This window comes from Archocentrus centrarchus, chromosome 7 (assembly GCF_007364275.1).
Source record: "Archocentrus centrarchus isolate MPI-CPG fArcCen1 chromosome 7, fArcCen1, whole genome shotgun sequence".
In the NCBI taxonomy this organism is placed as follows: Eukaryota; Metazoa; Chordata; class Actinopteri; order Cichliformes; family Cichlidae; genus Archocentrus; species Archocentrus centrarchus.
Window position 1 is genome coordinate 19,451,058 of NC_044352.1, and position 21,514 is coordinate 19,472,571.

Below are 21,514 nucleotides of genomic sequence, written 5' to 3' on the forward strand. Positions count from 1 at the left end.
ATTTTCTTCTTAGATACAGCTTTCAATATCTAACATCACAACATCACTCAGTATTAGTTATACGGGACCTTTAAAATTTCTACATTATCAGCCATGATTAAAAACACAGCAAGAGGGGCAAAGTCTGGTCATCCTCTGATGCTTTTTCCTCTCCCCCGCTTCTAACCTTACTAATAAGGAGTAATTCACATACTAACAATGTAAAGCCCTCTATAAGCACTTTACCATCGCTGGCTAGCCCAATTAATGTCCGGAAGTGTTCGACTTTATGCTCGTTAAGCACTCAGGAAGCTGTTGCCCAATGAGCGCATGTTGATCCACACATCATAAATTATGGCCATTAGTAGGCAAAATTTTGGTCCTGTCGGGATTTGTAAGTGAGGTTCTAAATGTGGTGATGCGGACAGATTCATGACTTCATGGAGTTTAATGCGAGCCTATCTCTGGGTTTAAAAACACTGCAGGGCAAAACAATGGACTGTGGTTTTCCCTTCTTATTTCAACCAAGATTTACCTAACAACTCAAATGGCATCTATTAAATGGGCCCTCTTTCTCTCCCTCTCTCTCTCTCTCTCTCTCTCTCTCTCTCTGCAGGCATAGTGCTGGGCAGCAGCGGACACGATCCATTGCAACAGCAATGTTTCATAAGGGAAAAGCAAACAACGTGTTTAACAGTAGGTTAAAAGAATTTAAAGGCTTCCACAACGAGGCTGTGCCAATAATTGTATTTTACAAGATTGAAAGCGCTGGACTGCTGAGCTTCAGCAGGAGACAGAAACACATCAAATCGCTTTATTACATAAAACAATATTTAGTCTGTACGCAGACAAGAGAGGACAATTCCTCAAGCTGGGCTTTGATAAAACAGCCTCAAACTTCAAATGCATAGAAACTACTTCCTGCTGTCTGACAACACACACACACACACACACACACACACACACACACACACACACACACACACACACACACACACACACAGTGTTATTTAAGATGTCTTTGGGTCCTTCTGTAATGGATACACTTTGTATATACTTTGTCTTACAGTGATCCGCCAATTTATTATCTTCCCTTTATTTTATTTTATTTCCTTTTATTTTATTTTTACTCAGGCTTTTCTGGTTTCTATCACACACACACACACACACACACACACACACACACACACACACACACACACACACACACACACACACACACACACACACACACTTGACAACTTCCAGCCTCGTGTGTGTTATTCCATATTTTCAGAATAACGTAAAATAATTTACCTGGATTTATGTCATATATTTATTTACTTATTTTAGTATTTTTTTGTCTGAAAGAAATTTCAAAAACTGAAATGTGTTTGATGTAATGTCGCACAATTCTTGTACAACATAATATAAACAATGTACTTTATAAATTCATTCTGTCTCAGTTCTGACGCCATATTTGCCACTGTTAAATGTCTGATGCTGTTGCTGCTGGTGTTGATGATATTGGCGATAATTGTTACAATTTTCTTTCTGTCTTTTTTTTTGTTTTTTTTTTGTTACAGATGCTGTGAATAAAATTAAATGCTAACTCTCACGAATGTCGTCAGTGATTATGTGACAGAGCAATATCTTGTACAGATCACTTAATTTCAGCACGTTGAAACAAAACAATAAAGCAGACGAATCTCATTCTCCGAAGTGACAACAACAAATCAGAAACACTCCTCGGTGTCAGGTCGAGCAGTTACTCGCTGGCAGCAGTGTATCAGCTGACATCCGCAGTGAACCACCGCCGAAAACCGGCAGCCGTAAACAACAAGCCTCAATACCCGCCCACATCCATATGACCCTTCTGGTCGCTAGGGGGCACTGCCGGGAGCTACCACTGTGTCACTGTGTACATACAGTAAGCCTATGTGTTTCTCGTGTGTGCGTGTGACATAGGAGTGTGTGAAATTGCCTATAGATGTTATTCAGGCTGCTGGCACAAACTGGGTTAAACGTATGGCAGCAGATATGGAAACAAAGCATAATTATTACATAACATCAGCCAGGAATGAATATCATCTGTCACTGCCTGGTCAGAAGGGCCTATGTGAGTGATGAGAAAGTTTACTATCACAAGGCAATCAATTACAACGGGCTGGCACAGAACCTTTAAAAACACACACTCGATGTAGGCTAAAGCGGCCATTATCCACGCAGGTGCTGCTACACTAGCCAGCAAGGAATAATGACAACCGCCCCGGGCTTCAGCACCCTCCCAGGCTACAGGTCAGGTCACAGCTACACTGAATAGACACCTTCAGCTTCTCTTGATTTCGCACACTCACAATGTTGCATCATTTCAACGCCACTAGCCGACTGAGAAACAGATCATTAAAAGGTTCGGAAAAGGCAGGTAGAAGAGTGTGTAATCTTACCCCCGGCAGGCTCTCCACAATTTCAAGCGTCACTGTGGTCCAACAAAGCAGCTGAAGGGTCACGATGGCGAGTGGGATATATCAACACAGCGCACATCTCCTGTGTGCTGCTGGCCGTGCTCACATTCCGGCGATAAGCAGCTTATGGAGACAGGGTGTCTGCCGGGGAAAGTCTTTTCTAGCAGGCTTTCTTGTTCCATTTGCTGTCCCAGTGGTTTTATTGCCTCCGGTGGGGGAATAAACGCAGGCAGCGGCTCGTAGAGGCGGCGACTGTCCCGAAGATCGCTCTGTCAGGAAGTCGGGGATCGGGTGAATAATACGCGCAGCAGTGCCAAGATGACTGTGCAGCATTTTTTTTTAAATATTGGAGTAAAGAAAAAAAAATGTTTCTACGCCCAAGCTTAGACTGCTGCTGATACAGGGGAAGGAACAGAGAATAGACAACAGCATAAAGTTCATGTTCATAGAGCCTGTGCCACGTGGCTCGCTTCAGCCAATCGCAGAAAGGATTCAGTCGTAAACTTTTATTACTCAGCTGTAAATTTCTCCCTTTAACAACCAGGAATGTTTGCACCCATCTTGTCTTTTCTCATTTTTTCTTTTTTTTCCGATTGCACAAAACTAAACGGCCAACAATATCGTGCGCGACAGCGAAATCCCCAATTTGTCACATTTCAGACATGTGACAAAATATGACAGTTCCCCTGGTGGACAAGCTGTATGCCAAGATGTACCCAGACCAGTTGGGAAATAGGAAATAAAAGTGTGTGCGTGGGAAAGAGAGGCAGGGGAGATAGAAAAAGACAGAAAGAAAGGGAGATCCAACTAATTAAACTTCAATTAGGACAAACTCTACTTCCATATAAGGACCTGTGCGTCTCAAATGACAACAAACAGATGTCAGGATAGTCTGCTCCTCACATCCAATATCAAATACGCAGACACAACAGCTACCAGCATAATATCAACAACGATGCCTGCTTTAGGTAATTAGCTACAAAATATACTTACAAGGCGAGTGAAGCAGCGTTCGAGCCTGAAAAGGGAACACACTTATAACAAGCAACATTGCAAATCTATTGCAAACTTTCATCGGCTACTAGCAGCAAAACACCCACAAAGAAAACAAATATCGCCTTTGCATAAATTCTACACCTTAATCATAAAAAGTCGATAATGAGGTCACTTACTTTAGAGCAGACTTTCTTGACCATCAGCAAATATACTGTATGGTAATACGAGAGAGAGACTGTTCAAGATGAAGAGAACAACAACAGGCACATCATTTAATTTAAGCCCAGCATGCAGCTTTTATCTCTTCAATCCTATTAGAGGAAGTCCTCTGGCTTCTCCTTAAAATAATCACATGACTTGTGGTCTGATGACGAATAAAATGCATTTTCCACAAACAAATAACCAACAAAATTTCTCTTACACACTAGTCTGCGTAGCGCATCTTGTCCTTGCAGGCCGTCATCTCCACACAGAACTGAGGCACACAAAAGATGCAGGCCAAGCCGCGTCTTTACACCGCCAATAAAGTTTACAGCAGGTACACTTAACTTTATTGGTCATGTCAACCCTCTGTTAAAACTACACACACACATACATGCACACATAAAGGGACAATACGGGATGCGGGATAGCTGTGACTAAGGGATACTTCCGGAAATTTTCTAGAGACAAAGCGCACGTAAACAGAGAAATAAACACTGAAAAGGTTGCGCTTTGACGCAACATTGTTTGATCCAAGAGAAAAAAGGGGGAATAAAAAGCCACTACTAGGGGAAAGAAAAAAAGAAAAAAAAAGGAGACACGAAGGACTCTGCTACCTTTTGGCCTCAGTCTGGATTGCGATCAAGTGAAAATGTTTAATTCAAGAATGAGTTTGCAGGTAACGTAGATCTGTCTGCTTTTTGACACTTAAAGATCAGCTGAAAAGCCTTGAACACTGCTTTCGTTCTGCGTTCCTCCGTTAGGCTGTGTGATACCGCTTTATTACACATGCTTGATAAATGGTGCCCTTGAAAAATGTGTATTTATATTTATTATTTCATTTTACCCGCGAAGCTGAATTAGAGAAGAAGCGGAAGAAAATGAATGGATGAAAAAAAAAGCAAATACAGCAAGTTTGTTCGTTTTTTTTTGTTTTTTCTTTTGTTTGTTTGTTTGTTTTGTTTGTTTGTTTCTATTTCTGAAAAAAAATTTTAAAAATTCTTACAAGACTTTGATTTTCCAATTACCACAGTTTGGCTTCAAATACATAATATTTTGAATTGCATTTAAATGTAGACTCTTATTTAACTAAATAACATAAAGTCCTCTAACACTCACAGCTTAGCATTGTACTGTAATGTATTTGCATCCACAAATGTCTCATAAACACATCAAAGCGTATTTAAATAGTCTATAAGTGAGCAAATAAAAAGCAACAGACTGAATAATTTAGCTGCCTAACACTAAAATGAGGCAGCTAAATTATTCAAAGTGACGGGTACTGTTATATTATATTTACTACTATTATTTACTTTGGAAATATTTCTAATGACACATTAAACTCATAGTAAAAAAATAAAAACAATGCGAGGAAACTCGTTCGGTTTTAGTCTTTCAATTAAAAAAAAAAAAAAAGCAGATCCGATAGAATTTGCTTGAGACGGAGAGGAGGATGAGGTCGAATTACATGTTTAGAAAAAGAGGGCTCACATTTCTATTATGGGCTGATGTGATCGAGTAAGTAGTGGTATTTTACCCCGCTTAACAGCACTTTAAAAGACCCACACTGGTGTACCGCTTGATACTTATGGCAGTATTTGTGCTACATCAGTGTTACTCAGGTTTCACGTCGCCGTCTCATGTCCTCTGTCTGTTCCAAAGCTGAACTGAACAAGAGAAGTGTTACCTGTTACCTGCACTCGGCCTCCCATTCCTTTGATTTCAGCACTCTGATGCATTCCGGCGGTTTGTCTGGACACAAGATTCACACAACACCTTGCAAATGTATGGCCTCTGACAGATAAAGCCTCCCTCAAGCTTTGCCATTACTTTGTTTGATTATTAACATAACACGTCAAATGTTTGCTCATCTCATCTCTCAAACAGCCATCATTCATCCCAAGATTCATTAAGGAAAGCTTCGTGTCCTCCCCGAAGAGAGGAAGTTTCTTATTAAGAGGATGAATCAAATACGACTCAGGCTTTGGAGAGTAGGCCTGCTGTGAATGGGATTCGCTGTCTTTCCTTAAAAGGTAAAGGGATACATCCGCAAACGCGTGTCTGGCGATTTTTTTAATCGAACAATTTGGAAAGTTTAAATTAGGAAAACTTTATTTAGGAGGCTTCTGCACTACCTTCCCTCCTGCCGAAGCACTCTTTGGGTGCCTAGGCTGAAGATCAAAGCATCATCAAATCATCAACTTTGAATTATTCGGATTGATTTTTTTCCCCTGCACATTAACTACTTATTATTGCTCCTGCATGAGAACAGAAATTCATTTTGACCTTTTTATAATATGGGAGGAGAAAACACTGGCAAAAAAAAAAAAAGCACTACACTGCATCACATTTTTATGTATATAAGGGTGTTGAAAATATCTGTGTATTTTTTGTTTTTATTTTTTTAATAAGCAAGTGCATAATCTCAATAAAAACAAAAACGATAGTAGGCCATCTTGTTTATTCGTGTTTTTACATCAACAATGGCGGGGACACACAATTCCGTCTTTCACAGGAGAAACACCAGAAAACGAGCATACGGTTAACATCAATATATAACAAGACGTACATAAAGATTATATTCAGTGCAAAACAACTACGCTATATCACCAGCACATTAAAATAAAAATTCAAATTCCCTTACTTTAAAATCGTTGTAATTGTAGCAGTTGTTATCATACACAGTACATGTGCGTTATAGGCAGTTTTAGTTGTTGGGGAAATAGCTTGCGATCAAATCAGAGCGATGCCACAAATGTGGAATATAAATTCTGCAAAGGCAAAGCTCTGAGTTTAGGTAGTGCTGTGGTACAATCTCAAAAGTGTTTGCTTGGCTTTGAGCTAATTGTCTTCCCAAGACTCACAAATTGTCTTCAACAAGTGTATATTGTTTGTTGGGTAAATGCTACATACATAACTTAATAATATAAGGTTGATATAGAACACTTTAAAATTAAAACCATATGAAATCTCTATATTCAGAAATCTCTATTGCAATTTCCCCAGGTTTAGGTAGCATCAAAGGATTCCAAAACGATTGCAGTTTCCTGGTAATCCTAGAGAAAGATGTCTGAGGAGCTAATGGCTGTCACATGAAAACGAGTAAAACAGTAACAATTATAATAATAAAACTTGTGGTTTATACATAGGCTGCTAGCCAATGCAGCTGTTGCGATGATGTCTTAACACATACTACTAAGTTATAGGCCTACATTTCTGTTACAATTTCGGAAAGGCTACTTTGAAGTCTTTTTTTTTTTTTTAAATGTAGGCTATAATCTATTTACAACACAGGTCGGCGTTGGTCATGTTTTGATCTTATTTGGCTACGCTTTTGATACAGTTATTATTAAAAGCAAATTTGTAAAAAATAGCTACGCCATTTTCCATCCAACATGCGTTTTAATTTACCCTCCTCTCTTTTTTTTTTTTTTTTTTTTTTAACAACGGCAAGAGTTCTATGAAACGAAAACAAACGCTACAAGCGTCTGTAGCTTCTACAGAAATCCAAATGGTAATGCGTATTATGTTAGAATAAACTAGAGAAGGGAGAATTTTGTCTATTTATGACAGCAATATTGGTGGGATTCCTGATCCCTCTTGACAAAATAGAAGTGTGGTCATAAAGTTGACGCTCTCTGTCTCCTTGTGACTCTTCGTCTGTTTATGGGACCTCTCCTTTTTTTTCTTTTTCACCCATATAACCATAAAAGGCCCATAAAATCACTCCTTGGTCTCTTCTTTCTCTTCCGCTTCTTTCTCTTCTCCCTCTTCCCCTTCACCGTCCTCGTTGCCCTCTTCCTCGGCCTCGGCTTCAGCCTCTCCTCTTTGACCCGGAAACTTGTCTTTGTTGTTCTCTTTTTTCCACTTCATCCTTCTGTTCTGAAACCAAATCTTCACCTGCCGCTCGGTGAGGCTCAGGGCGTGGGACACCTCGATCCTTCTCTTACGGGTCAGGTAAGGGTTGAACAGAAACTCCTTCTCCAGTTCAAGAGTTTGGTAACGACTGTAGGTTTGCCTCCCATTCCGTCTTCCTGGGGCTTGAAATATAAAATAAAGCCAGAGGTTAGCTGGGCTGACCACGATTTCCCTATAAAGACATTCAGATGATGCAGATTCTTTCTGCAATTACTTCTCTCCTCTGCACAATCACTAATCCAGTTCAGCTCTCACACACGCCAAATCACACTCACTAAAAAGAAAGAGCGGGTAAATGTCTTTTTTAAGCTGGATATATTAGAGTTTCCATTAGCAGAAACATATATCAGTGTACACACATACCACCCACAATAGAGTCCGTAGCATGTTTAGGATTTGTAAATAAATGTCTTTTAAGTAACAATAATTTACACTCATGTCTGCTCCATTTCCAGTTCTGCAGGTGTGATGCAACTTTACACTCACTTCCCCCAAGACTTAGAGGAGTAAAATCTAGTATTAAATATTTTGAAGTTCAGTTTTCAGTCTTTACATGAAGGTAAAATTGTCCTAAATCCCTATTAATTTAATGACGTTAAAATCCTACAAACAAAATCCATATACTACTCCATGTCAGATTTGGAGGGATGTTTACAAAAACTAGAATGGCTCCTCTTGCAGCAGAGCCCATGAGCCTGACTGACGTTTTCATTCATGTTCATGCAGGAGGAAAATAACGAGGCAAGGAAAATAACGAGAAGATAAAGATCAGATAAAGTTGTTGTAACAACAAATGGGGACAATCTAGGGGTGCATATATCTGAGCAGGGGGGAAAATGCAGCTTACACCTGTGTGGAGTTAAAGTAGCCTGATAGCCTGAATAGAACGATCCATGAATGGAAGGGGTAATATCTACAAAGCCCTTATGATTATGGCTGTATGAGTCTGAGCCACAGTGGGCCTGTGGGTCAAATTACCCCCAAACCTCTAAAACCCGGATTCTGGGTAATCGTGGTATGTTGTGTTTCAGCTAACCCCCTGTCACTCTGCATGCAGCTAGTGTGTGTGGTATCTTCATATTTTGGACTATGACTTATTCATCCCTCTTCCTAGCACTATCAGAGTTTGTGAAATATCTTATGTGAACGATAATTGACTTCAAAGAGCCGGTGTCATGTGGCTGTAATCAGCAATTCAGCGATTAAAGGCACTTTGGAAAGCAACCATTCAGCCCTGTATGGGCATGTGCTGCAGAGTAACAGCAGCCTGCACTTCAGGTTGTATGTGCCTCATCATGTTCTCTGACTTATTTTGTTTTATGGTTTAGAGACACACTCTTGTGCACCCAGCGTATTTAGCACACATGCACAGACACATACACACAGGCAGACACACAGTGACACACGCGCACCAAACGGTAACACTGAAAGAATAGGAAATAATTGTATGATTCTGACCGTGGGGTCTCATCCAAGGAAACATAAGACTGGGAGAGGAGTTTTGATTTAAGTGGCCTTGTCCTTCTCCGGGGTTAGAGCTGCTCGAGGATTTACAGTCTGGGTATTGCGCTAGGCTTGCGTCTTGTTGGGTACCATAAAGCGTTTGCCTTGGAAGGGCTTCATATCCATAAAATTTCGTTGCGTCTCCGTGGCAAGCCAAAGCGCAGGGGTTTTGCTGGTATCCAGGGTTGGAGATCCCCGTGGTCCCGTGGTGAAAAAAGTCCTGCACATGATGGGAAGGGTGCTGAAAACCCGGTGCGGCTGCTCCGGGTCCGTAAACCAGCGTGTGGCTGCGGGCAACGCTTTGTGGAAACCTGCAGTCGTAGTAAGTTGGCTCCAGTGACTCGCTGCCTTTGTATTTAGAAAAAAGAGGGTTAACAAAATAGGAGCTCATGTTTAGTTAGCATCAAGCAGACGGGCTCTCTCGCAGTAGAATATCTCCTTTAGGATGATGGCAGCCTTTTGTTTAGGGTCCCAACTCGCACAGCGCACACAAGCAGACAAACCGGAACTAGGAGAAACGCTGCCCCTTTGGACAATCTACGGCAGCTCACTCTCTCTGAGCCGTTCCTCTCATCGGATTTCTCTCGCAGTCGTGAGTGTTTTTTTTCCCCAGGTTTTGCAACCTCAAAACCGGCTCATGGCATGTGCTTTGGATGTATGTTAGCTAAGGTTACAGCTGGCTCGCTCGACCGGCACAGTCACAGGCGCTGCTCTTTTCTTTCTTTTTCCTTTTTTCAGATTCCCACCCAACCACCCCCACCACAGGCTCCCCCACCCTCCTCCAACCTCCCCCCCCCACCCCTTCATCTTTCCATGACCGGTCAGACGTGGGCCCTACGTATATCCACCTTGAGAGAGGCTTCACTAATCATAACCAACAATCTAAGAGGCTGTAAATATGATCAATGTTATGTTTATCACAAAAAAAGCTTTGTTACAGGCTGAACAACTGAGTTGTGAAATGGTTGCGATATAAAGACTATGAAGCATGATACATTTCCTCTGTAGTCTGAATTTATAGTTTTGCTTCTTTGTATGGAGGTTATGAAGTGTTTAAAGCAGGGAAGATTTCCCCTTTCTAAACGGATAAAGCTGCTGTAAGCTGCTGTTTTTCCCTGTCGTGCCTCGAAGGTTATATACAAGTTCCCAGAAAACAGTTGGCTTTTCATGGGCTCCATTAGGTCACTGTGATATGTGGGGGAGTTTATCAAGAGTATTAAACGGTATTAAAAGTAAAAACAACACAAACTTGAAGCTATTCAGTCTTGCAAGCAAAACAGCGAGTATAGGACAAAACATTGCTGGACGCAAATCGTGTAAAGGCCAAGGCGACATGTTTGCGCCAGGCGCTCTAAAGCACCGACGCACGCAAAATATAAACACGACCTATGAATGCTAGGTGCCACTTACTGACCCCGTAAAACCGACGTGGATGGGCAGTAAATCTCACACGGGGGAGTTCATAAAATTTAACATTGGATGTTTAGGCGCAATCAACGCGCACGATTCCCAGCTCAGTACTTGTATGGTCTCTCTCTCCAAATATGCCTGTGTGGGTTTTGTGGGGTTAGTGACGTTTTCTACACATCATCGTAAAATATGAAAGGCGCACTGGGCGAATTTATAGACCTTTCACACTCTATAAATATGCAGATTGCCAATCACTTGTTGGAGACTTTGAATTGTTGGTACAGACGTTACAACCGACACGGACTGAGGACAGAAATAGAACAGGGAGCCCTTTCTTTAATGGAGAGTATTATTATTATTATTATTATTATTATTATTATTATTATTATTATTATTATTATTATTATTATTATTATGTTGTGGTTTCCGATTTTGTTGTCCATGTTGCTTTGTTGATATTTATTGCACAGTATTTATTTATTTTATGTTACAGCTGCAACTGTTTAGTAACTGCTAATAAAGTAGTCTTTGGTTAAATATGCTTTTTGGCTCTTTATTAATTGTTGATTTTGTTGATTTTTGTTTTTAAATAAAGCATCACAGTCTGTTTTTTGTCTTGAATTTACAGCATAAAAAACAAGGGCAACAAATACAAAACAATTACACAGATTATGGATTATGATGTATTATCCCATACATGCTTAATTGAAAAAAAGCTGCATACATGTATTGCATATAAATGCAGACCTGCTTTTTGAATTGAGCAGCAATTGTAACTACCAGCCACAAAACACCCATGTTAACTCATAAATTCACAGACAATGGAGGAGTTTTTAGAACTGAAAAAATAACAAAAACATAATCAGGATTTTTTTTTTCTAGTGCAAAGACTAATACTGTATTTGCACAGATTGTTTGGCCAGCACAACAACCAGCTGGCTGTATTCCGGATTGCTGCTCTGTGGCCTATTACACAAAATGTGGTTGGTGGCCATATCTGTCATTTTGTCATCGATAGGTTACTCTTCGCTCTTCAGCCAAGCCACAGAGCTGTAAAAAAGCTCTTCAGTGCAGACACACTCCTCAAAACACGGACCTACAGCGTCATCTAGTGTCGAGATGTGTCACTAAACCTGGATAATTCCACCAATCAGACAACTGTTATGTGGACAGAAAGGATTTCTCTACTGAATGTATAGAGAATGTATGCTCCCTGTATTTTTCCTTACGTAAAGTTTAAGCAGTTAATTACTATAGAATCCATAAACACGTGCCTTCGGTCTTCTTTGCTTTACTGCAGACTTGAAATAGTTGCTGTGCTGTCGTTTCCTGTCTTGGCAGCTGATTACTTTTATATAGGAGATAATAGCGCTCTACAGCACTCATATTTATGCACGATGGATATTGACTTTTCCCATCTAATTGTAGGCTAATAGACGACTCATATGATGAAGTGCAGGGGGTTTTGCGGCTGACCTAGTCAGGCAAAAGTCCCCTGAACAGTGCGCATGCTTCTCCTTTGAACGAGTCCACCACCAGCGTCCATTAAAACCATAAAGTAATTTAGCCCAGACGTCTAGCCAGTTAGTCGAGTTTGCTTTGTTGGTCTGCATTTGAGACAAACAGCCGAGCTCCAACAGGGGCTGTAAAACTGGCATTTTTGTCCGAGCAGAGCGGAAATGCACTGGATTGGGCTTTGAAATTACAGCATCCTGCCTGTATTGTTTGCCACCACAAAAAGGCAATTTAGGTCTATCCCAGGAAACAAATGCGAGACATGGGAAACAGTCTCTCGCTTTAAAACGAAACTTTTGAAATCTGGTCTCAGATTTTCTGATCGCCTACGAGCCTGGAGATGCAATTAACGCATCGGAGTAGTAAGACGTTATTTTTAATTGTCTAAGTGCTTAATGATTGAGGGGGGAAAAAAGAAGAAAAAAGATACTGGAAATATGACAACTGCATAAATGTTGTGGATGAGCTACTTTCAACTCCTAAAGGGCATGGACCTAATAAACATCTAAATAAATACCTCGTGCATTTATCTTTGTCCCTATAATAATGTCATGTGAACAATTTAAATAGGATACATTATTTTAGTCATCCCATATTACCAAACCGTAGAGATATATGCTTTTCGAAAGAAATGTGTATTTTGAGTGCGTAGGCCAAATTTGGCCATTAGTATAAAACATTATAAATGCCGTGTTGAAGTCTACTTCTCCTAAAATGAATAACAACGGCACAGATGTGAGAGTTTGCGACTAAGAGGAGGGTAATTAAGGCCCCCATTCAAAGTAATGCCAAGCAAAATTAAAACACTGTTGTTCTACTAAAGCCTTAAATAGGCTACGCCAAGGTTTATATATCGCCATTATTTGTAACAGCAAAGCTCATTTAGGCCTGTAATGTAATGGAGGAACACTCAACGGCCAAAATATAGCCTACTGGAATTGTGGAGGTATAGTTATTAATAAATCATCCGTCTTTTGCTACATGTAGTTTAGCCTATAGTTTGGTGGCTCAGTTTTCCCGTTGATTTATAAAAATCCAGTATTTTGTCTATTTATTTATTTATTGGTTATGTTTTTTTTTTTGTTTTTTTTTCTCATACGGGATGATATTGTTTTTAATTGCTCTGTACAGCCGTGCACCCTGCTGAATGGGTTTGCAAACACACTGTCTGCAAAGTCACAATAAACACAGAAAACAAGAGGTTGGGATTATGGTTATATTTGCAGAGCTCTATATCTACATTCTATAATTAAACTCGTAGGCTACAGTCAAAAAATGTGCACAAATACAGCTACAGCTATCACAAAAATACAAGACAGACAAGTCGACCGCAGATGTTCTGTTTGCTGTACAAAATACTACACCTGCACAACAGCGTACAAAGGAAATAAACATGAAAGAAAACATTCACAGCATAAATTATGGTTTTTGTGAAATTCAAAGGAATTCAAGTATTCTCTTTCTTCGGACAGTTAATCGTATCCAAACTGCGTTTCTTTCATTTCTTTTACAAAAAACATATCTGGAAGTGAAAGCAGAATGCAATTGTCTCCTTATAAGTTTTCTTTTTTCTTTTTTCTTTTTTTTTTCTACTCAAACGCTGGACACAGAAATGTGCACTAAAAATAATATTCGGCATCAAACAGTCTGGAAGTTAAGGTTAATACAAAATCCAACAAAAGTGATAAATATAAGGAGGAGAGGGGCGCTCATCGTGTGTTTTGGTACATCTGTGCTGTCCATTAGACTAGTGGTTATACTTGTTTGTTTTGTCACTGTAGTCCACATTATTGGTCTTTGCTGTCGGTCTTTTCTTTGTTCATTTTCTTCATCTTCATTCGCCGGTTCTGAAACCAGATTTTGACCTGCCTCTCGGTCAGATTCAGCACTCTGGCGACCTCGTACCGGCGGTCTCTTGTAAGGTACATATTGAACAGAAACTCCTTTTCCAGTTCGAGAGTCTGGTACTTTGTGTAAGGACATCGCTTCTTCCTTGTGGAGCGGGCATGTATCCAATTTGCCACAGGGTTATCTGCAAATACAAAGAGCACCAATAATAAAGACAGAACAGCAATACAAAGCAAAAATTGACATTTTCAAAACAGAAGACAGCCACATTAATTGCTGGGCCTTAAAAAAAAAATAAAATAAAAAAAAATGAGCCTCTGGATTTATAGCAAGTCTGTGGACTCATCAGAAAGTGCAACAAACTGAAAACAATGCCAAGGCACACACACAAGTTTTGGGTGTACATCGTTAAAGCTAAACGGGCAGTTAACATTTTAAGGAAAGATTCTCAGTCTTACACTTTCCAAGCCTCCACTGATTTGCTTCCTTGTCCCCTTAACTTGTGAGTAACACCGTCGTAAAATACTCAATGCGCTTATTCACTTTATTGGCCCATAAAATGGCCCGTGGTTCAAGCCTTTACAGGTCCGTGGTGAAAGTCCTCGAGTATGTCCCTACATTCCTCAAGTTGTCTGAAAAACAGTCATGTGAATTTGTTTTGAACCCAGAGAGGAGAACAAATTGTCATATGTGCGTATAATCTTTTCAGTGCATATACATAATATTATTTTTATTTTATTTTATTTAATTTTTTTTAAACCACTGGGGATCAAATAGAGCCACAATGTGGCGTCTCCACACAGGATGGGCCTGTTTGATAATATAGGAATGAAAGTCGGCTAATAGGGTTTGGTGTGCCATCTTTAATGGCACGGGTCAACACATAGTCGTAAAAATGCATCATACGATGAATATGGATTTCTAAGTGAGTTTAGGCTGTTTATTTTAGAACACCTTGCATGTGCTGTTAGCTTATGCAATATCCTCCCAAATTCAACGTCTTCCTGTAGCTTTGAGTCTATGTTTACAACCCCGTCTGGTTTTATTGCCCCAATATTAGCCCAGAAGCGTTTGTCTTTTATAGTTCCTGAAGCTTGCTCCCTATAGCAGGGGCGATTCAGAGCTGAGCTGAAAGGGAAGGATGAAGCAGTTTATAATTTTACTTTATGCAGGACGCTAAAATGGCTCTTGAGCAAAAGCAATTTAAAGCAATCCCAAAACAAAACACCCACCCGGCTGTAAAAGATCGTAGGCGCTTGAACTTACTCGGATCTAGCTCCGGTTTCTCATCTTTATGTTTTCCTGAAGCCATGAGCTCCGACTCGGGAGAGGGGATATTCTGCTGCGTCTTGTCTCGCATGTCAGTGGATGAGCAGTACAGATAATCCGTGTAGGTCCGTCCGCTGGAGCCGAGGCACTCGCCGGCTCTGTGTTCTTGAAATGCATCGGGCTTCAGCCCATAGTGCCTGCTGTTCCCCGGATAGCCATGGAAAGGCACAGCGCCTGATATCGGCTCCAGCCATGACCGCATATATCTCGAGTCTGTGCCTAAGTGAGGTTGGTGACTGTATGGATGGTAAACCACTGATGACTGGGAATGTACAGGGGCCCACGAGGTGGAGAAGACGGGTGGCTTGGGTGCGAAGCTGCAGGAAGGATAGTCAGCACACTCCGGTACTAGAGACGTCGGACGAGGACCGGCTGGGTGCGAACCGGGCGCCGAAAAACGAGTTGCAGTAAGGACATCCTCGTTTTCATGGTTGATCAAGGAGTCCACATAATAGTTACTTATGGGACCCGTGGTCGACATGTCGAAGCTTCCCCGACTCTTTTACATGCATCCGATTATTATATGGACTGTATGTGTACTTTTTTTATCTAGCCATAGAACAATCAAGGCAGGTAATTATTTCTCAACGCTTCCCTGCCTGCTATTGGCTGCTTCGCCAACACGTGATTATATTTACCCCCACAAAAATTGTACAGTGGATCAATGCGCCACTTCTCTTGGGATACCAATGCACATAAATTGGATTAAAGAATCTGATCTTTTACTATTTTTCTTGGACGCATAGAGGCAACTCCCCTCCAAAAAAACCCATGTTTCTTAATGAACAAAATACGCATTTGTAGTTCTAGTAGTGGCTCTACCATTAGTCGCACAACAGACCTGCGCACATTACGTCTAAGAGCAAGGCACTATTTAATGGTGTAATCAATCTTTGTCTGGCAAAATCTACCGTAGCGCCATGCTGTTGCAATGGATAGTATTACAGCAAAGTGTTTACCGAATCGTTTACTCCTTTTTATCTTTATTAAACCAGTATTATATTTGATAAAGTGAATGTATTATATTTTCTTGTGGTATACTTTTTATGTCTTATTAAGGAGAAAAACCTCCACGCTAGCTAGATACAGCTGAAGTGGATATTGGAGAGACAGAATCAAAATACGGGATGCTAATAAAGTTTGCACTGTTTTAACGAGGATAGAGCAAACATTTCCCAAATGGGATCTGCAGAGATAGGAGAGGAGGGGATTCAGATTCTTGACAAGCAGCCCACTACTGCGCGCTATATTCGGCTAGTGACCGTTCATGTTTTTATGCCCATCAATAAATTTTAACGAGGACCATTTGATTGTTCATAAACGTGTCGTTAATAAGACTGCATCCGAGTTCCTCGCTTAACATTAAACCGCCACCATCACCACCACCGCTGCCGCCACTATGTGTACGTGAAACAATTCATATGAAACAAGAAGGGCCGAAGACTGCAGAGAGGACACTGGAAGCAGAAGAGGTAAAATGGGTCGTTAAAGGGCTAACTATGAAAGCTTTAATGACAGGGGTAATGTTACTGTTGTATCCAATGGCATGAGTCTGCTGTTTTGCCCTGCGATGCACATGGGTAGCTTGTCAGTTAGCAGGCTATGAAGCAAGGATGAATTCTTAAACAGAGATGCAGACACACAGCAAATAAAACAATATCAACTATACGGTGAAACAGGAGCAACTAAAGTAGCCACAGGCGTCATAAAGAGCTCGACCAGAGGTGCATACAGAAAATATAATGCATTTGCGCAGGGTAGATAATATACATGATGAATTATTAATTCCTAAAAGCTGCACACGTTCCTGTGTTGTGACTCCTGCGTGTGTGCATGTATGCTTTACCCCCAGCGTTTTATTTTGCCTGCACGGTGTATTTTCGTCTGTTTTATGTGCTATTCCTTTTTTTTTTACGTTTAACTGCGTGTTTAATCTTTCAAGTAACATTTTTCCTACTGTGTGTTCATAAAGGGAGCTGAACTGGGGTTTTTTGGTTTGTTTGTTTGTTTTAAGGTTAACTTACTGCAACCTTTAAGACAAGAAATCTATTTTAGGACGTGCAAAGCTGACAGTTATGTGTAACCAATAAAATATGTGGTGTGGAAGAACAAATCACACTTCCCTGTGCTAGAATGATATCAAACTGGGCTAAAAAAACAGTTTCATGCCATGAAATGTACGAAATAATAGTTTAACATAAAAAAGAAAGAGGGAAAATAACAATTGTAATAACATTAGAATTAGATCCCAATTTGCAACATCTGTAGGAAAATAACGTCTGAGTGTTGGTGTTTGAAAACGAGAAAGTGTCAACCACAAGCTAAGGATAAAATTCCGTCACTAATTACCCTACATCAAATTCAACTTTTGTCAAAACAAAATTATTAATTTGTTTATTAACCCACACAATGCTTAATATCTGGGCTTCGTGGTGTAAAACAACGTGCATCAAATCATAAACGCAGTAGGAAGTGCCACGTTTGTCTTCGCTGCTGAGTTCAGATTCAACCATGAAATTTAAAAGACCAGACGGCGGACCTTAACCCGGATAACTCCAAACGGTGTCCTGGTGTGTGCTGATGAATGCGCAAGTCTGAGTCCGGTTATTTTCCCCCCACATGTTATTAGAAACAAATAAGTTTACTAAATTTACTAGTCAGTTCATTTTAAATGTGTTTTCTGCAGGTTCAAGATTTGCTGTCAGTTTATTGCAGATACTCCAAGTATAATGAAATAGTACTCATTGACCATTTATTGCCATATGATCTTATAATCTCATTATAATCCTGTATCGATGGCTGCAGTAATGCAGTGCTGTTATTTATATTGTACTGAAGTGTCCTTTTGTTTTCGTGTGTACATACAGCAGCCACATGCATGTTTATATATGTGTGTGCGTGTGTTTGTCATTAATGAGAAGTAACTTTTTTTTAATTATTTCCCATCATCTATTCCACTGTTGTATCCGTCTCATTGTGCTATAAATAAAAAGATTGTGTCTTTTATTTAGTATAACCTTTTGTGGTTTGTCGTTTCTTATTTTTGCAGTTTCTGTCCTTAACCTCTGCTCTTCCTCAGTACAACTACGCTGGATCATCTGATAATATATTGTCGCAGAAAATCCCCCTTTGTTGCCTGACCAAACTGTTTCCTATTTTAGTTCCTTAACTTTTAATAGCGAAACACAACGTGATATGGCAGAAATAAGTGTTTGTGTTGAACATATTCGCTCTAATATCAGCAAATCAAGGATGGAACTTGATTAATCAAAAGTATACAGGTTAAAGTTTAAATGGAGACAAATACAAAAACCCCGGGTTGCGTGATTTTGGGCTTTGTACTCGTCTGTGGAAGAGTTAGTTTTATTAGATTTTTAAAAAATCCCATGTCGCTCTAGGACTTGTAGTCTATGCAACATATGATACTATCTATCCTGAGACTCTCCGAGATCACAGTGAGCCTATGTTTTCATTTTAGTGCAGTTCAGTTCGGGTTATTGATAATTCGTCCTTTCTTCTGACATCCAAAATCATTTATCTGTTAAACCGCTTCTTGAATCAGTGATGACAATACCAAAGACTAAGTATAACTTCGCCCAACTATACAAGCCGCATTCTGATATGTGTCAATTGCATACATTTTCTATGTGCAAAAAAGACAGATACAGCTGTTGTTGCAATACCCAGAAAGCCTATTTGTGCCTCATGACGCAAAGAAAGGGAGAACAGCTGCATGTTAATTCGTAGCTGTTTTTTGCTTTGAATGCAGGGCATTAATGCACAGCTTTGACCGGTTAGATGCCAAAAACGTAACAGTGAGTTACATTTTGAGTGTTTTCGCGCTGCCGCAGTGCACTGATGCTTTTTTATTAGTACGGAGTAGGTGGCATGTATCAGTATATGCGTCAAAATACTCTTCGCCCCGCGCTTTTAATTCAGCAATAATCTTTCACCATAGAAAAGGATTCTCCGTTAATACAGTTTTACCGGCAAAATGCTTCTAATGATAATAATTAAAAAAGGGAGCTTCAGCTAAGATCATGAATTCACTCGCGGGCAACTAAAATCATCTGAAGTACTGGTGGATGCAGATTGCAAATTTCTCTGTTATTGTGCCTTTATAAGCTCCATGGGCTGGTCAAACCGATGTTATATATTGTGCTTGTTAAAATAAAATGACTCATCTTCTTTGTCAAGTGACTCAGTCTGTTGCTAAGTCTGTTTTTATCAGTAAAACCAGTCTGGGGAGATAATAAACGAAGAATACGAGCTGTGTGTTGGAACATGACTTTCTTTTATTAGACATTAGACAAATCTGTTCAGTGCCAGAGTGGAAGCAGACTATTTTTCCTGTTTAGAATAGAGACATTGACTGCAATTACTGTATACTGTCAAAAGAATAGTAAGAGCAGCATGACTGAAGCAAAACTGACAAGATGTGTTCTCCCACACACACACACACACACACACACACACACACACACACACACACACGCGCGCCCCAGTTTCCTTTTCCAAAACTAGTTAGGCATGTGTAATTAGGACATCTCGTCTAAACTATCTGTTTAAACTCTAAATACTGGCGATTCAAAGAAACGATCACATTGTATTTTGTTACGTCCCAGGCGCTGAACACCAAGCACCACAGAGCTTCACCGTGATTAACTGAAAGGCCAAAACATATCTATATTTCTCTTCCTGTATTGGATGGAGATTTATCTATCCAAGATAAGCGCTGCACGCCACTGTTTCAGAGAATCAATAATTTAAATTCTCATATAAATTACCTCTAAAAATGTTTTTCAAACGCATTTTCCGTCAAAACATCCCGTAAAATGATCAGTCCTGAAGCTGATCAATGACCGTGGTGCTGAGAAGGCCCGCCGCAGTGATATTTTGCATTTTTTTTTGGTGCAGTTTTAAAAAAAAACTGTGCGATTACACTCATTATCTTTTATTTTTTATTTTATTTTTTTCATTTGCAAAGGGCAGTAGTGTCCCTTTTCCTATATGTTTTTTCCTCTTCTTTTTGATACTTTCATTCATAATTCATTTTAATATGGTTGGAAAGCATTCCCAATTATTAAATGACATTCAACAAATCCAAAAAATGGCACACTTTAAGATTCATTTCTGCATCGTACAAATTGGCAATAAATCAGTCTTAAAATTTTTCCAAAGAAAGAAAGCCAATCTTTAAGCTTCTTGGAAATAGTAAAATAAAAATAAAAATAAAAATCATGTCAAGGTCCTATGTCTCATAAAAATAAACATAATGATTGTCAAAAATGACAGTAGGAAAAGAGGGAAAGTGGGAGAAAAGAAAAGAAAAGCTGTTAGCATATTTGGTTCATGTCTGATCATGCCAGTAGCAGTGAGACATCTTGAGCTGTACTAAAGGAAGTGTCTAAAGGCTTCAGTTCCTGTGCGTAACTACAAAGTGGAATAAATTACTTTATGTGTATATGGTTTTAGGGTGAATCTGTGGAGCTCTCGGGCTGTTTTCAGCGCTGTAAAGTCTTTGTCAGTGGTGCATTCCAAGAGAGACACTCATTCACTGAGCTGAATGAAAGTGACTTTGGATTCCAGACTGTCTCTTCCACTGGTGCTACCGCTAAGAGGAGGGGGCTGACTAGCATAGTGACTAGCATAAACACTGGACTACCTTTCAAAGAAAACATGCTGACCGTGCTTGCAGAAGAACCAGCTCTTTCACCAATAAGTTTCCGTGTTTCATTTACGTAAGCTAAACCCCCTTTCCTGGGAGTTTTCTTTGTTCCTTTATCCCTTTTCATTAATTTTAACATAATAAAACATTATTCCCCGTTTATTTGATTTTCTTTTACTAATTACGGCAAGATATAAAGGTTTGCCAAGTGCCTGTGACAGTCAGTGAGTTGTAGTTTCAAACATAATTGCCATTAAGTTCTAAAGACGCTGGAAATTAATGGTAGCTCGGCTAATTTAATTAATTTAAGTACAAGTGCCATTAGACCAAAATATTACTGTGAAAGTGTTGTAGTTCGACTCCAAAAAAGATACAAGGTGTAATCATTATATTTTGGAAACTTTTCCTTAGCACGTATCAGGAGACAAAGTGTCTACGCAAGTATATTCTTCCGCGTAGTGGGCCGAGGACAGAAACAATAAAGTTTCGAAGATTGCAGTAAAACCAGAGGAAGCACAACTGAAAAACATTAAAGACTGAAGTTCTTTAATGCACAAATACAAAAAAAATAAATCTTTTTTTTCAGGATTTTTTTTTTAAATTGAAAAAGTCAAACTGGTCTCAATCAGCAAAATGCGTCTGCTAACGGAATGATTGCTGTCAGTAGGTTTTCTAATGTTTTCTAGAAACATTCACCATTAGC

General features: G+C 39.7%; 2 protein-coding genes across 2 annotated transcripts; both read right to left on the bottom strand.

The window, feature by feature from the left end:
* Positions 1-6,869: 6,869 nt before the first annotated feature.
* On the bottom strand, positions 6,870-9,730 carry hoxc8a (homeobox C8a). Its single transcript, XM_030733184.1, has 2 exons — positions 8,997-9,730; positions 6,870-7,660 (listed from the first exon to the last, which is right to left on the bottom strand). Exons 1-2 carry the CDS (start codon positions 9,430-9,432, stop codon positions 7,344-7,346), a joined length of 753 nt encoding a protein of 250 aa, XP_030589044.1. The 5' UTR covers positions 9,433-9,730; the 3' UTR covers positions 6,870-7,343.
* Positions 9,731-13,328: 3,598 nt separating this feature from the next.
* On the bottom strand, positions 13,329-15,707 carry hoxc9a (homeobox C9a). The gene is made up of 2 exons (XM_030733183.1): positions 15,081-15,707; positions 13,329-13,998 (listed from the first exon to the last, which is right to left on the bottom strand). The coding sequence occupies exons 1-2, from the start codon at positions 15,622-15,624 to the stop codon at positions 13,754-13,756; spliced, it is 789 nt and encodes a 262-aa protein (XP_030589043.1). The 5' UTR covers positions 15,625-15,707; the 3' UTR covers positions 13,329-13,753.
* Positions 15,708-21,514: the final 5,807 nt, after the last annotated feature.